Source organism: Arvicanthis niloticus, chromosome 3 (genome assembly GCF_011762505.2).
Source record: "Arvicanthis niloticus isolate mArvNil1 chromosome 3, mArvNil1.pat.X, whole genome shotgun sequence".
NCBI classification, from domain to species: Eukaryota; Metazoa; Chordata; class Mammalia; order Rodentia; family Muridae; genus Arvicanthis; species Arvicanthis niloticus.
In genome coordinates this window covers 66,145,623-66,159,220 of record NC_047660.1, presented here as the reverse complement: position 1 = coordinate 66,159,220, position 13,598 = coordinate 66,145,623, and the positions used below count along the sequence as shown (strand labels likewise).

The 13,598-nt window shown below is 41.7% G+C and overlaps 1 protein-coding gene and 1 pseudogene across 2 annotated transcripts; one reads left to right on the top strand and one right to left on the bottom strand.

Moving 5' to 3' along the window:
• Positions 1-2,358: 2,358 nt before the first annotated feature.
• On the bottom strand, positions 2,359-7,116 carry LOC117705908 (olfactory receptor 10G2). Of its 2 annotated transcripts, XM_076931039.1 has the most exons (3): positions 6,922-7,116; positions 4,704-4,837; positions 2,359-3,638 (listed from the first exon to the last, which is right to left on the bottom strand). In XM_076931039.1, the coding sequence occupies exon 3, from the start codon at positions 3,628-3,630 to the stop codon at positions 2,674-2,676; it is 957 nt and encodes a 318-aa protein (XP_076787154.1). In that variant the 5' UTR covers positions 3,631-3,638; positions 4,704-4,837; positions 6,922-7,116; the 3' UTR covers positions 2,359-2,673. The 2 variants fall into 2 exon arrangements, with proteins under 2 accessions (XP_076787154.1, XP_034354581.1); XM_034498690.2 differs by lacking the exon at positions 4,704-4,837.
• A 5,966-nt stretch (positions 7,117-13,082) lies between these two features.
• Positions 13,083-13,375, top strand: LOC117706268 (signal peptidase complex subunit 1 pseudogene; annotated as a pseudogene).
• Positions 13,376-13,598: the final 223 nt, after the last annotated feature.

The window sequence follows — 13,598 nt, the reverse complement described above, 5'->3', positions numbered from 1 at the left end:
GAAGACTGAATCTGGATCCTCAAAAATGCCTGGGAGCATCTTACTAAGGAGCTGCTTCACCACCTTTACATGTGTCTCTCTTAATGTTTCTCAAATGCATGGTTCTTTAATTGCGTAGATGTTTAAAGCTTGTCACACTATTCTGGGGCTGTAATGCTCATCATTCTGACCATGTCTACTTCCTGCTGTTATGGTCTTCCTGCAAGGCAGGGATGGTGTTATACTAACATATTTCCGAAGTTAAGAACTTGAAGTCTCTCCATGACCTCACTCACCCAAAGAAGTGAAATTTACAACAAATAAAAGCATGCTTTTAAGTTGTTGGCTGTGTGATTAGAGCACAGATACTTGGGATCTTCTTCCTCTAGTTTCTTTGATCTCTAGTTTTTCCAGGTGAAAGTAAGACAGATAACAGGAATAATTGATTCTATCTTGACTTTATTTCTATTTTTTTTATTTTAAAAATGTACTCTTTGAAAATTCCATTTATGTATATATTGTATTTTGATCATATTCATCCACATTACACATTTCTATCTCGTAACTCCCTCCTACTTTCTGAGTTTAATAAGGGCTGCTTGCTTCAGCCTGAGTGAGGACCTATTCAGAACTTACCAATGGTTACACTATCGAAGAAAACTGGCTGTCCTTCCCTCCAGCAGCCATAAACTACCAACAGCTATCCAGGCAGGGGTGGAGCCTCATGATCTTTCTCCCAGCTGAGTCTGTGGATACAATGGGTCTGTCCTATCCAGAAGACAGCATTTCATGGTACTCTCTTCCAATTTCTATCTCTTCTTCCATGTACCCTGAACCTTGTATGGGGTAGTGATGGTAATATAGACATCCAGTTCAGAACCCAATACTCAACAGTTAGTTATTCTCAGTGGTTTGAATCTTTGTATTAACTGCTGCCCACTGCAAATAGAAGCTTCTCTGACCAAGCACTAATCTATAGGTATAAGCATAGATATTTAGAAGTCAGTTTGGTAACGTGCCCACTTAGCAAAGCAACAGTAGTAGGCTCCTCTTCAGGGCCTATGCTCTTTTCGGCTTTAAGCCAGGTTTACAGTACTAGTTGAGTTCCTTCCTGTGGGGTGGGCAGAAGTTAACCCCACAGCACCTGTGCCACCCTTGCACCAGTGGGCATGGTGACTTTATTTTTATTTTAAACATTTTTATAATTTGTCATTTTTATAATTTGATTTATTTTAATGTACATTGGTGTTTTGCCTGCATGTATGTCTGTATGAGGGTGTCAGATCTCCTGGAACAGGAGTTACAGACAGTTGTGAGCCACCATATGGCTGCTGGGAATTGAACCAGGGTCCTCTGAAAGAGCAGCCAGTGCTCCTAACCACTGCACCATTTCTCCAGCCTGATGTTTTAATGTTTAAAGAAACCTTTCAGGACACTTTGCCAGCAGTGTTTTGACTTGGGAAAAAAATCAAATCTGATTGATAGTTATTAGGGATAAGAAACAAGTACAAATGAAAGAATGCCTCATTTATCATGGGGCTCACAGTATATTTGGAGTAAAGAGATGACACCTTGAGTGTCATATAGGACAGATTGTCACATGGTCTGTAATAAAGAAATTGAGCCTGGTGGCTTATGTTTGTAATCCTAGCACTGCAGAGGCCAAGGCAGGTGGATTGCTGTTTGTGACTTCAAATTTACTATGTTTCTTAGTCTGGCCTTGAACTCCTGATCCCACTGCTTAGACTCTTGAGTGCCAGGATCATGGGCCTGCACTAGCATGCTTGGAAGAAAATTAAATTTGATTATAATAGAAACAAGGAGTAAAGGGAGACATGACTAGTTAGGAGTCAGTTTGGTATATAAGCATGGGGGTAGTAAGCAACAACAGGAAGGAACCATTAATAATTATATTATCCTAGTTATATTTCTATTGCTGTGATAAGAGACTAAGCAAATGCAACTTACAGGAGGAAATAATTTATTTGGCTTACAGCTTGTAGTTCACCATCTAGGAACTGGAAGGCAAAGATCTGAAGCAGAGACTATGGAGGAGTGCTTCGTGCTGGCTTGCTCAGCTACCTTTCTTATGCCATCCAGGACTACTTGCTCAAGGGTGGCACTGCCTGCAGTTGGCTAGGTCCTCATCCACTAATTAGCAATCAAGAAAATATTGCACAGACATGTCAACAGGCCAATCTGATAAAACCAACTCTTCAATAGAGGTCCCCTTCTCTCAAGCTGACAACCAAAATTAACTATTGAAATTATTTAGGATTTTCAAGGTCAACGACTTGGGAATATTGATGCCATGGAGAAGCAAATCCCACAGAGCTTGGACAGGCCTGATTAAGGGTGAAGACAGTGAAAACAGGAGTGTGGTTAGCATTGTTATATTTTATTTTCCTTTCAAAGCTTCTGGTATAATGATGTACTTGCTAAATTAATGCTTGCCTCAGTCTTCCATAAAGTGTTTTCTCCTCTCAAGAAGTTGTTAGAGATGGTAAAAGTTGTGTGTCCATTTATTTCTAAAATTATCTACAATGAAAAGATTATGATAGGAAGTTTCTTCCAATCTTAATTAAACTCAGTTTAGTTTAAACCATTATCATTGTAGAGCATTTGTCCCACGAGGAGCAGTAGTTAAAAACACCACAATTATGATGATGATGTGTGTGGTCGCTGAGCCACTGGCTACTTATCTCCACCCACATTCCCTCTACCTACTCTTAGCCTCTTCAGGGCAGACTTCACTTCCTGGTTCCTCAGGGTGTAGATGAGGGGATTCAGTAATGGAGTGACAACAGTGTAAAATACAGCAACTGCTCCATCCAAGGGACTCTTGGATCCTGCTCGAAGGTAGATGAAAATACAGGGGACATAGTAGACTGTGACCACAGTGAGGTGGGAGCCACAGGTGGAGAAGGCACGTCTCCTGCCATCAGCAGTGCGTATCTTCAGGATGGCATGAACTATGTTGGCATAGGAGAGCAGAATCAGCATGAAGCAACTGGCAGCCACTACCCCAATGTCTACAAAGGTCACCAGTTCATTGATCGTTGTATCAGCACAGGCCAGTCTCAGCACTGCAGGAATGTCGCAGATAAAATAATCTATTTGGTTGGGCCCACAGTATGGTAATCGGAAGGTCAGAGTGGTTTGAATAGACCCATGGATGGAGCCAGCCACCCAAGCTCCAGCCACTAGGATTGTGCATAACTTCCCATTCATGAGCACTGGGTAGCGAAGAGGCTGGCATATTGCCAGGTACCTGTCATAGGCCATCAAAGTGTAGAGGAAGCACTGGGTGCTGCCTAGGAAGTGGAAAAAATATAGTTGAGCTACACAGCCACCAAATGCTATAGCCTTGCTGGCGGGAGTGAAGTTTAATATAAGTCGAGGAACAATGACTGAGGAGAGCCACATGTCCAGGAAAGAGAGCACACCCAGAAGAATGTACATAGGGCGGGCATGCAGCTTGGGGTCAGCCCACACAGTGAGCAGAATGAGCAGGTTCCCCAGCTGTGTGAGGATGTAAATGAGGAAGAAGACCAGGAAGAGGAAGGTTCTTAGAGTTGGGGGGTGAGCCAAGCCCAGGAGAAGGAACTCTGTCACCACAGTGTCCAGTGATGTGTTTCTGTTTCTTCTCATCTCTTAGTCTGTTAAGATGAACCATAAAGTTAGACAAGGGGAATGCAGAGTGAGAAGAGGTAAGATGATGCTTTTGTTTGATGATCAGTGGCTAATAGGAGAAAAATATATATGTATAAAAGTGTTTTAAAAGAAGAGTTGGCATCACTTATTAATTATTTAGGTTTATGTGGGAAAAAAAATAACCCAGAAGCTGGCTGTTTTGGTGGATGTATGGAACCTCCTGTTCAGTGAGAGGCAACAAGGGACAGTATTGCACAGATCAAGGAACAGAAGAAGCTATCAGCCATAGGATGGACAGATACATTCAATCAGAAAGATTTTAATGAAGGGAGGCTAAAGAAAATGCAGGGCAGTGAACTAATATTCTAGGATTATATGTACTTCCCTCTCACTGACCTCATTGCAGTTCAGAATCAGTTACACTCACCATAGCATGCAAAATATGTACTGTCTGGCCCTTCTTCACCATCATATCAGTTTTCACTGAGTGTTTGGTCCATGCACGAGACTCTGAAGGCTCTCCTGAAGTGTGCCTTGGAACACCTGGACATGCTTTACACTCAGCTTTTCCATGGATAGGACACACTCTTCCCTTCAGCCTTGTTTAGGGGATCATTACCTTCACAAATTCTTTTCTGACTCTTGTTGATGACATAGACCTTTTCAATAACTATCTTACTCTATTTACATTGTCTAATTCCTCATCAATCTTTCCACCATTCAATTACTAGTGCATTAAAAGCTATAAATAATTTAATCTTGCCTGTTGGACCCTTCTACCTCTTTCAGGCCAAAGTTAATCTTTGGTATTATATAATATGGACCTAGTTTAATGATAACAAATTCCAGAAATCACTCATGCTCCTTAGTATTTCAGGATATTGTTTAGTTTTATTGATTTATTTAGATTGAATTTTGTAAAATGCAGAATTAGAAAGGAGCTTTTTATTGTTTGTTATAAAAGCATTGACCGACACGTGGTTGTTAGCAAGCTTGTGCATGTATACACTCACAGGTTTCTGTTTGCCATCCAACAACTCTTTCTAAAGAACGTTAAAAATTTCAAATACCTGAACCAACCAGATGACGAGAAAACCAGAAGAATGCGTTCATATCTGCTTCTCGACTACCAAGAAGTCTTCACCACAGCTTTCTATCACAAAGATTCTTCTAGGTACACAGGGCCAAGCAGACATGGACTAAGCTATGAACCAAATAGATCTTTACTCTCTTAAAAGAAACAACAACAACAAAAAAAAACCACCCCCCAAACTAATCAACCAACCAACCAAACAAAAAACAAATCAAACCAAAAGACAAAACAAACCAAAAAAACCCCAAATTCCCAAAACTTCCAAGCTCCCTCCTGGAAAAATAACAACAACAACAACAACAACAACAACAACAACCAGCAACAACCTCCAAAACAAAACAAATAGACAAAGAGGAAAGACTTGTTATTTCATTGCTTTTGCTGAATAAAGATTTTTTTCCTATCCTGGAGTTTAAAATGCATTCATCTGCCATTTAACCATAAAGTATCTATAGTTTTGCGAGCATTTTTAGAAAGCAACAAAATTATAGCCATGTTTAACCATTTAGCTGCCATCAAAAACTCTCCTAGGGGATGGCAAGATTGTTTGGTGGTTAAGGGGCCTTGTTGACAGACCTGACAACTTGAGTTCAACTCCTGGGACCCACACAGAAGAGAAGAACAGACTCTTGAAGGTTTCCCTCTGATCCACACTCATGCCTGTGTGTGTACACATGTGTACACACACACACACACACACACACACACACACACACACACACACACCTACCTCTCCAAATAGATTTTTATCTTATTTTCTAAGATAAGAATTCCCGTGCTAAAGTATTATCCCTAATGAAGGTGCTGCTACTGCTACTGATGTCCTGAGACAGTCCGTGTCTCTAGACAGGCATGTAAATAATGGAGTTCAAAACTTGAGGAATGGTGTTCAGGATCTGCAGAGGATCATACCCTGGATTTTCCAGATATAGATTTTTAGAACAATAGAGCATGTTTTTGCCAAAGATTTGAGTCTGATAATGAGACTAGAACAGGCCAGGCTAGCTTAAAGGAAGTAAGGACAGACTACCCAGCATCCTCCTGTACTGCCACTCCCATTCTTTAGCTTCTTGTAGTTTGTAGTCTCTTTCTTGTTTTTAGTTGTTGAAACTTTCAAAAACATTGCAAATAATTTGAGTATATTCACTCTGGCTGATTAAATAATCAAGATACTCTTAAAAAATCTACATATTAGTCTGTATCTGATAATGATAAAATTATCTTGTAATATGGTCAGAGCACATAAAAATACTAAATGATTAAAATTCAATATAAAGGCATTGCACAGTAAGACTCCAGTGACATCAGAGACTAAATGACACATCTCTGAGAAGTAATTGCAGTCAAAGTTTCAGGAAGGCTGTGAGGATAGACGGAAGAGTGCCATTGAGGTGTTTAAGGATAGGGAAGTATCACAGAGACCTCTTACATCTTGGGACCTCAGGATGAGTTGCTTTGTGTATATCCTGGACCTAGGTCAGGCTTCTCTGATATGAGCACATTTTCTGGAAAGGTTTAAAGTGTGTGAAGCAGTTCCCCAGCAGTGTGAAACACTGGATTTCTACAGTGACTCTGGGGTCTGGGGTTCTTGGGCTACAGGTAAGAAATTCTGAAGATGGGGAGGGAAACTGGCTGAGTGCTGTGTCCAGCATGCTCAACAGACTCCTATTTACTGTGGGGGAAAATATCTATTCCGAATCTGTTTCTGGCAAAGGCATTTATCTTCTTCCTCCTTAATTCAGCTAGATGTCCTGGTTAGGACAGGGCAGATCAAAGGGAATGTAGAGTATCCCAGGCACATTTTAAGAATGCCACAGAGTAGATTTCTGTCCTTTACCATAGGTTAAGTGAAAAAGGGCTTACCTTGGAAGAAACCTAGGCCCTCTTCACTGGAGGGGAGAGTGCATCTGGCCTGTCTTTGTTTCTGCATAACTAACACCACCTCCTCCTGACTTGTTCCCCGCCCTTGCCTTTCATTGCTATCATAATAAAAAGAGAAATTAAAAAGGATATTAGACTTTCTGAGTCCTCTTTTCAACTTTATAAAGATCAAACTTATCTTTATAGTTGGGGAAAGTTCCAAAAAGAAATGGGAAGAGACTAATGTTTAGACTGTACTATCTGGTGTCTAAGCTGCAGGCTGACTGTGCTGTCTTGAGTGGAGCTCTTTCCACACTGCTTCTTCTTAGTCTTACCTCTATAGAGCTGCAGAATTGGTTGGCTGTCCCTGAGTGGACTTGTCCTGAAGATAGACAGATGCTGTCCAGAGGCTCAGTCCAGCCCGTGGTTCAGGGCTTCTCTCTCTGTTTTAAAAAGGATTTAGCATTCTTTTAGGAGTTTGCCCTGCAGGCAAACGCCCTTCAGGGCTCTCTGATGAGTGCGACTTTTATATCTCAAGTCATCAGTTTTTATCATGTTGCTTTTCTAGCTCTGATTAAAAGGGGTTGGGGGGCAGGAAGCACTGCCTAGAGATTTGAAGCAGAATTCTGACCTCAGGGGAAATCCTACTGCAAAGTACTCCCCTAATGGGGCCTCCCTCTCTGAATCCTCATTATTTTGTGTTGGGGGGGGGTGTCAGGCAACATGAACAGTAGCTCTCTGGAAAGGGGGTGTGGAGAATGCTCACATGTATGTGAGCTCTTAGTATGTTCTGAGTGTGCTCTGTGTGACTGCTGACTTCTTAGCGGTGTCTCAAGATTGCATTTATCTCCTTGTCTCTCACATACTCATCCTGCTCTGGTTGCCACCTGCTTCGTTTTGAGACGCCATTGAGTCGAGTGGATGACATCTCCCTTGACCTTCCTCTTCCTCTATTTAGTCTTCTTGGATCCCTTTGATGCTATTGGACATACTGTATTTCCCCATCTATTGTTTGCATCCTTTCCTTAGAATGTAGGTTTCATGGTAGTACCTTGGCTCACTGTGGAATTCCTGGCACCATTTATCATAGTGCTTTGTATGTAGTAGGTTCTTAATAGATACCCTTCAATAAATGTCTTGGGCAGGAAAAAAGAAAGTGTGATTTCAAATATGAAACGCACATTTAAAGTTACCTGGAGTAGGGCAGGGGAGATAGATCAGTGGATATAAGTGCTTTCTGCATAAGCATAAGGACACACCCCAACATGCATGTATACACATATACTACACAATATATGCATGCACACACATGAACATATACATGTGAATACAGCATGTGCCAACTCAATGCACTGACACACACATATATCACATGTACACACACAAACACATGGATATATTATATACCACCCCACATGTACCCACATACATGTTTGATACACACAAGGACACATAAATATACAAATATACACATGGATATACCATATACCATCCCCACATGCACACAGATATACACCACACATGTATGTACACACACCATGTATATGAAAATATACAGTATACACCCCACATGAGTACACCATACAGATATCAACTATACATATATAAATACACTATAACACACACACACAGAGTGAGAGAGAGAGAGAACAAAGTTACTTGTAGTATTCTTGATATCAAATTGATTTCTACATGTACTTTCATGTCTAGATTCCAAGGATTTGTTTTATAAAACTTTGTGTCAGGTGTATATATATGAAACAGCCTGTCACTTGAGACTTGCTGTGTGGATTCTGGGGCTAGTGGGTGACAGTGGCTGGAGAAAAAGTAGGGAAACACAAGGAGATAAGAATGGTTTCATAGAAAATGATATAGCCTTGGGGCCAGCAAGATGGTTTAGTGGGTAAGGGCACTTGCCACAAAGTTTGCTGTCTTAGTTGGGGCTTCTATTGCCACGATAAAACACCATGACCTAAAGCAACATGTAGAGGAAAGGATTTCTTTCAGCTTATAGTTTTACATCACAGTCCATCACTGAGGGAATTCAGGGTAGGAACTCAAACAGGGCAGGAACAGAGCGGTAGGAAGTGAAGCAGAGGCCATGCTTACTGGCTTGCTTTTTATGGCTTTCTCAGCCTTCTTTCTTACAGCACCCAGGACTACCATCCCAGGGGTGGTACCACCGTCACTGAGCTGCCCCCCCTCCCCCATCTATCATCAATCAAGAAAGTGTGCCATAAGCTTGCCTAGAGTCCAAGCTGGGGAGCATTTTCACAATCCCTTGAGAGTCTCTCTTACAAAATGACTTTAGCTTCTGTCAAGCCAACATAGAATCAGTTAGCATATCTGCACACTTAAGCTTGAACCCCAAGACCCACATAATAGAAGGAGAAAATCAATTTTCACAACTTGTCCTCCAAACTCCACAGATGCACCATGGTGTGGGCATGGCCCTGCAATAAATGATACCTCTAATAAACAATGAAAAAGGAAAACCACATAGCCTATCTGCATCTGTTGAAATTAGTAAATTAGTAGATCAAGGCCCTACCATCCAGGGTTGGGTGGGAACCCCATCCACTACCACCAAACTTCTTTTCTAATATTTAGGGGATTGCAGTGTTAGTAATCTGAAAGAAGTTTAAAAGATAGTGGATGACTCCCAGACATAGTCTGTCAGAGCCTCCAGGAATAAATTGAAGAAAGCTGAATAACAGATGTCAGAGGTGAAGGATTATACAGGAACAGGGCTAGCTTTCAGAACTGGACTCCTGAAGGACCACCCCGAAGTGTGACCAGCATCCGAGACCCCATCTGTGAGGCATCACATGAATTTGACCAGAATTTGTACCCAGTCTTTTAAAGAAAGAGCTGGAAGTGAGGACAGGATGCCTGCAAAGGAATCAGGGATAAGTCAAGTTTCCAGGAGCTTCAAGGAAGCACTGAGAGACTTGAGACTGGTCCAGGAATCAGTACAGACAGCAATCAGCTGCTTCCCCTCCTTCATATTTATCTTATATTTTAGACACATCTATTTAGCTGACCATCTCACTCCTACTTGGTCTTCCCTCCTCCCGTTCCAGTCTCTCTTCTTTTACATTTTCCTTTCTTAAAGAATGCAGACTGGCCTTGTTTGTGGGCTCTGTGTGTCTCAACCTGTGGAGACTGTGCACTTTCTATGTCATCTGATTACAATTTAATGAGAAGGGACAGTAGAACACAGGTGACATAGAAGAAGAGATGGGAGAATGCTCGGGGTTAAAGACCTAAGGGGGGGGGTAGTGGAGTTGTAGATAGGAAAGAGTAAGTTGTGTATTCATAAAAAAATATAAATTAACTTCATGGAAATCCATTAGTTTGTGAGACAATTAAGAGTACACGCACACACACACACATACAAATGCATATGGGTTTTAACACAGGGTACTGTCACTGCTATTGGTTGCCCACCATAACTAGATGGTAAGACCTCATTGTTAAAGATACCATTCACTTTGGACACAAGACATAAAGAAATCAACCTTGAACTGACCGGGGAACTCTGACTATACACATGGAGGAAAATGAAACTAGGTTCCCGTCTCTCACCCTGTATAAAAATAGGTTCCAAATGCAACATTAAGACATTAATGGAAAATCTGAAACTCTGCAATCACTAGATGAAAAAGTAAGGAAAACATTTCAAGGTATAGGTATGAGCAAAGACTTTCTCAATGGGAATCCCAACACTTTAATTGATTGATGATTGATTGATTGATTGATTGACTTATTTCTTTAAAGTTTATATGTATAATTTTTTGTTTAAATGTATTTATGTGCACTATGTGTATGATAACCATGGAAATCAGAAGATGATGTTGTATGCCCTGGAACTAGAGTTATGGATGGTGTTTATCCTGGATATACTACTGTTCTTGGGTCCTCTGAAAGAGCAACACTGTTCTCTCTCTCTCTCTCTCTCTCTCTCTCTCTCTCTCTCTCTCTCTCTCTCTCTCTCTCTCTCCTCCTCTTTTAAAGATTGTAATTTAATTACAGCATTTCCCCCTTACCTTTCCTTCACCAAGCCCTCCCATACACCTTTCCCATGCTTCCTTCAAATTCATGGCTTCTTTTCAATTAATTTCTATTACATACATATATGTATCTACATATATATTTCCAAATATAACCTGAAAATGCCCTTACTTACTAAACCATCTCTTTAGCTGTTAATTTCAACAATTAAAAAATATACCTTATAAAATTAAAAAGATTCTGTACAAGGAAAGGAACAACTGAGTGAAGAAACAGACTACAGAGTAGAGGACATTTTTTCCAGCTATATACATCTGACAGAGGATTAATAGAAAGATCTGCAAAGGAAAAAATGAAACATAGATATAGTCAACTGAATCATACTATTAGTCAGCTGAACAGATAGCTCTCAAAGGAAGAAATACAAATGTAAATATTTAGAAGCATGTTCAACGTTCTTAACCATTAGGGAAATGACAATTAAAATTCCTTTGGGACTGAATCTCACCCCAGTCAGATAGACTACCATTAAGAATGCTTCAATTCTACTTAGAAGGGGGAACAAAATAATTATGGGAGGAAGGGACCTGGGAGGGAGAGAGGAGGGGGAGGGGAAAAAAAGGAGGTGGGTAGGATCAGGTGTGGGAAGAGACAGAAGTCCAGAGGGCCAGGAAAATGAATAGAAATATGTAGCAGTTGGGGGTGGGGGTGGGGGAAACTACTAGAAAGTCTCAGATGCCAGGGAAGCAAGAGGCTCCCAGGACCCAACGGGGATGACATTAGCCAAAATAACCAACAGAGGTGAGATAGAACCTGAAGAGACAACCTCCAGTAGATAGGTATGCCTACCCAATGGAGAGACGGGGCCATCCACACATCTTAAAAATTTTAATCCGAAATTGTACCTATTTAAAGGAAACATAGGGACAAAAAATGGAGCAGAGACTGAAGGAAAGGCCATCCAGAGACCCCCCCCCCCCCACCTTGGTATCCGTCCCATCTGCAGACTTCAAACCTGGACACTATTGCTGATGCCAAGAAGAACTCCCAGACAGGAACCTAGTATGGTTGTCCTCTGAGAGATTCTACCACAGCAGCTGACTAAGGCAGATGCAGGTATTCACAGCCAACCATTGGACTGAGCCTGGGGACCTCAATGGAAGAGTTAGGGGAAGAACTGAAGGAGCTGAAGGGGATTATAACCACATAAGACCAACAATATCAACCAACCAGACCCAGAGCTCCCAGGGAACTAAACCACCAACCAAAGAGTATACATGGATGGGTCCATGGCTCCAGCTACATATGTAGCAGAGGATGGCCTTATCTGGCATCAATGGGAGGAGAGGTCCTTGTTCCTGTGGAGGCTTGTTGCCCCAGGGTGGGGGGATGGTTGAGGGGTGAAGTGGGAGTGGGTGGGGGAGTGGAGGAGCACCTTCTTAGAGGCAAAGGGGAGAGGGGATGGGATGGGGAGTTTGTGGAGCAGAGACTGGGAAGTGGGACAACATTTGAAATGTAAATAAATAAAATAACCAATTTTTTTAAAAAAAAGAAAAAGAGGGAAAAAAAAGAAAGAAAAAGAAAAGAAAAAAAAAAACCCAAATTAACAGTTGGGCTACATACGATGTCACACCCTGCAAGCCAACACCCTAAGAATCCAGTGGAGGGATAAGGACATCCACCCACCCCCAAAACTTTTGACCCAAAATTTGTTGTATCTACAAGAAATGCAGGGACAAAGATGGAGCAGAAACTGAGGTAATGGGCAAACAATAATCAGCCCAACTTGAGCCCCATCCAAGGGCAAGCACTAATCCCTGACACAATTAGTGACACTCTGTTACATTTGCAGACAGGAGCCTAGCATGGCTTTCTTCTGAGAGGCTCCACCCAGCAGATGACTTGAAAGAGATGCAGAGACCCACAGTCAAATGGTGAATGAAGTTTCCGGACTCTAATTGAAGGGTTAGGGGAACGATTGAGGGCCCCGAAGGGGATAGGAACGCTACAGGAAGACCAAGAGAGTCAACTAACTTGGACCTTTGGGAGCTCTCAGAGACTAAATCATCAATCAAAGAATACACACACGTTCGACCTAGGCCTCCCCACACATATGTAACAGATGTGTAGTCTTCTTGTGGGTTCCCCAGTAACAAGAGCAGGGGCTGTCTCTAAATCTGTTGCCTGTCTGTAGAATACGTTCCCCTAACTGGGCTGCCTTGCCTGGCTTCAGTGGGAGAGGATGCACCTAGCCCTGCAGAGACTTGATGTGTCAGGGTTCGGGGACACCCAGGGGGGCCTCCACCTTCTCAGAGGAGAAGAGGAGAGTATGGGAGAAGGGATTGTGTGAGGGGCAGGCGGGGGGCGGGTACGTCAGGATATAAAGTGAACAAATAAATAAATTAATGAAAAAAAAAAAAAAAAAGAATCATCTACTCTCACTTTACTGTCGATCTCGATCTTCTGTCTGTTCTGCTGGAACATGAGTTCGTCGCCCACACAGATGGATTACAAGGGGAAGAAGCTAACTGAACAAATGTTTCAGGGATTTTTTTTTTCCCCCAGTAATAGTTGGGTTTACCATCAGGAACATGGCTGAACAGTTTGGGTGGACTGTCTATATAGTTATGGTCGGATTTGCTTTCTCGTGTTTGCTAACACTTCCTCCGTGGCCCATCTGCTACCGACATCCCCTGGTTACCTGTTCAAGACATAGGCACAGAAGACAAGAAATCAGGGGACAGAAACATTAGTAGGCATTCTAACAATAATTGACTGGCGCTCTCAGGATCCAGCATTTGCTTTTGTTTCTTGTAAGATGAACTGAACTGTGTTCATAACCAAAACATGAGCTTAAACTACCTATGTTCTTACAGCACAGCTGGGTGGAGATCTAATTGTCCTTGCTTTATCTCTAATCCAGTTGTATTTTAATTTATAACTATTTTATACCATCTCTTCATAATCTTGTTATGGAGAACAGGAAATATAAGTATGC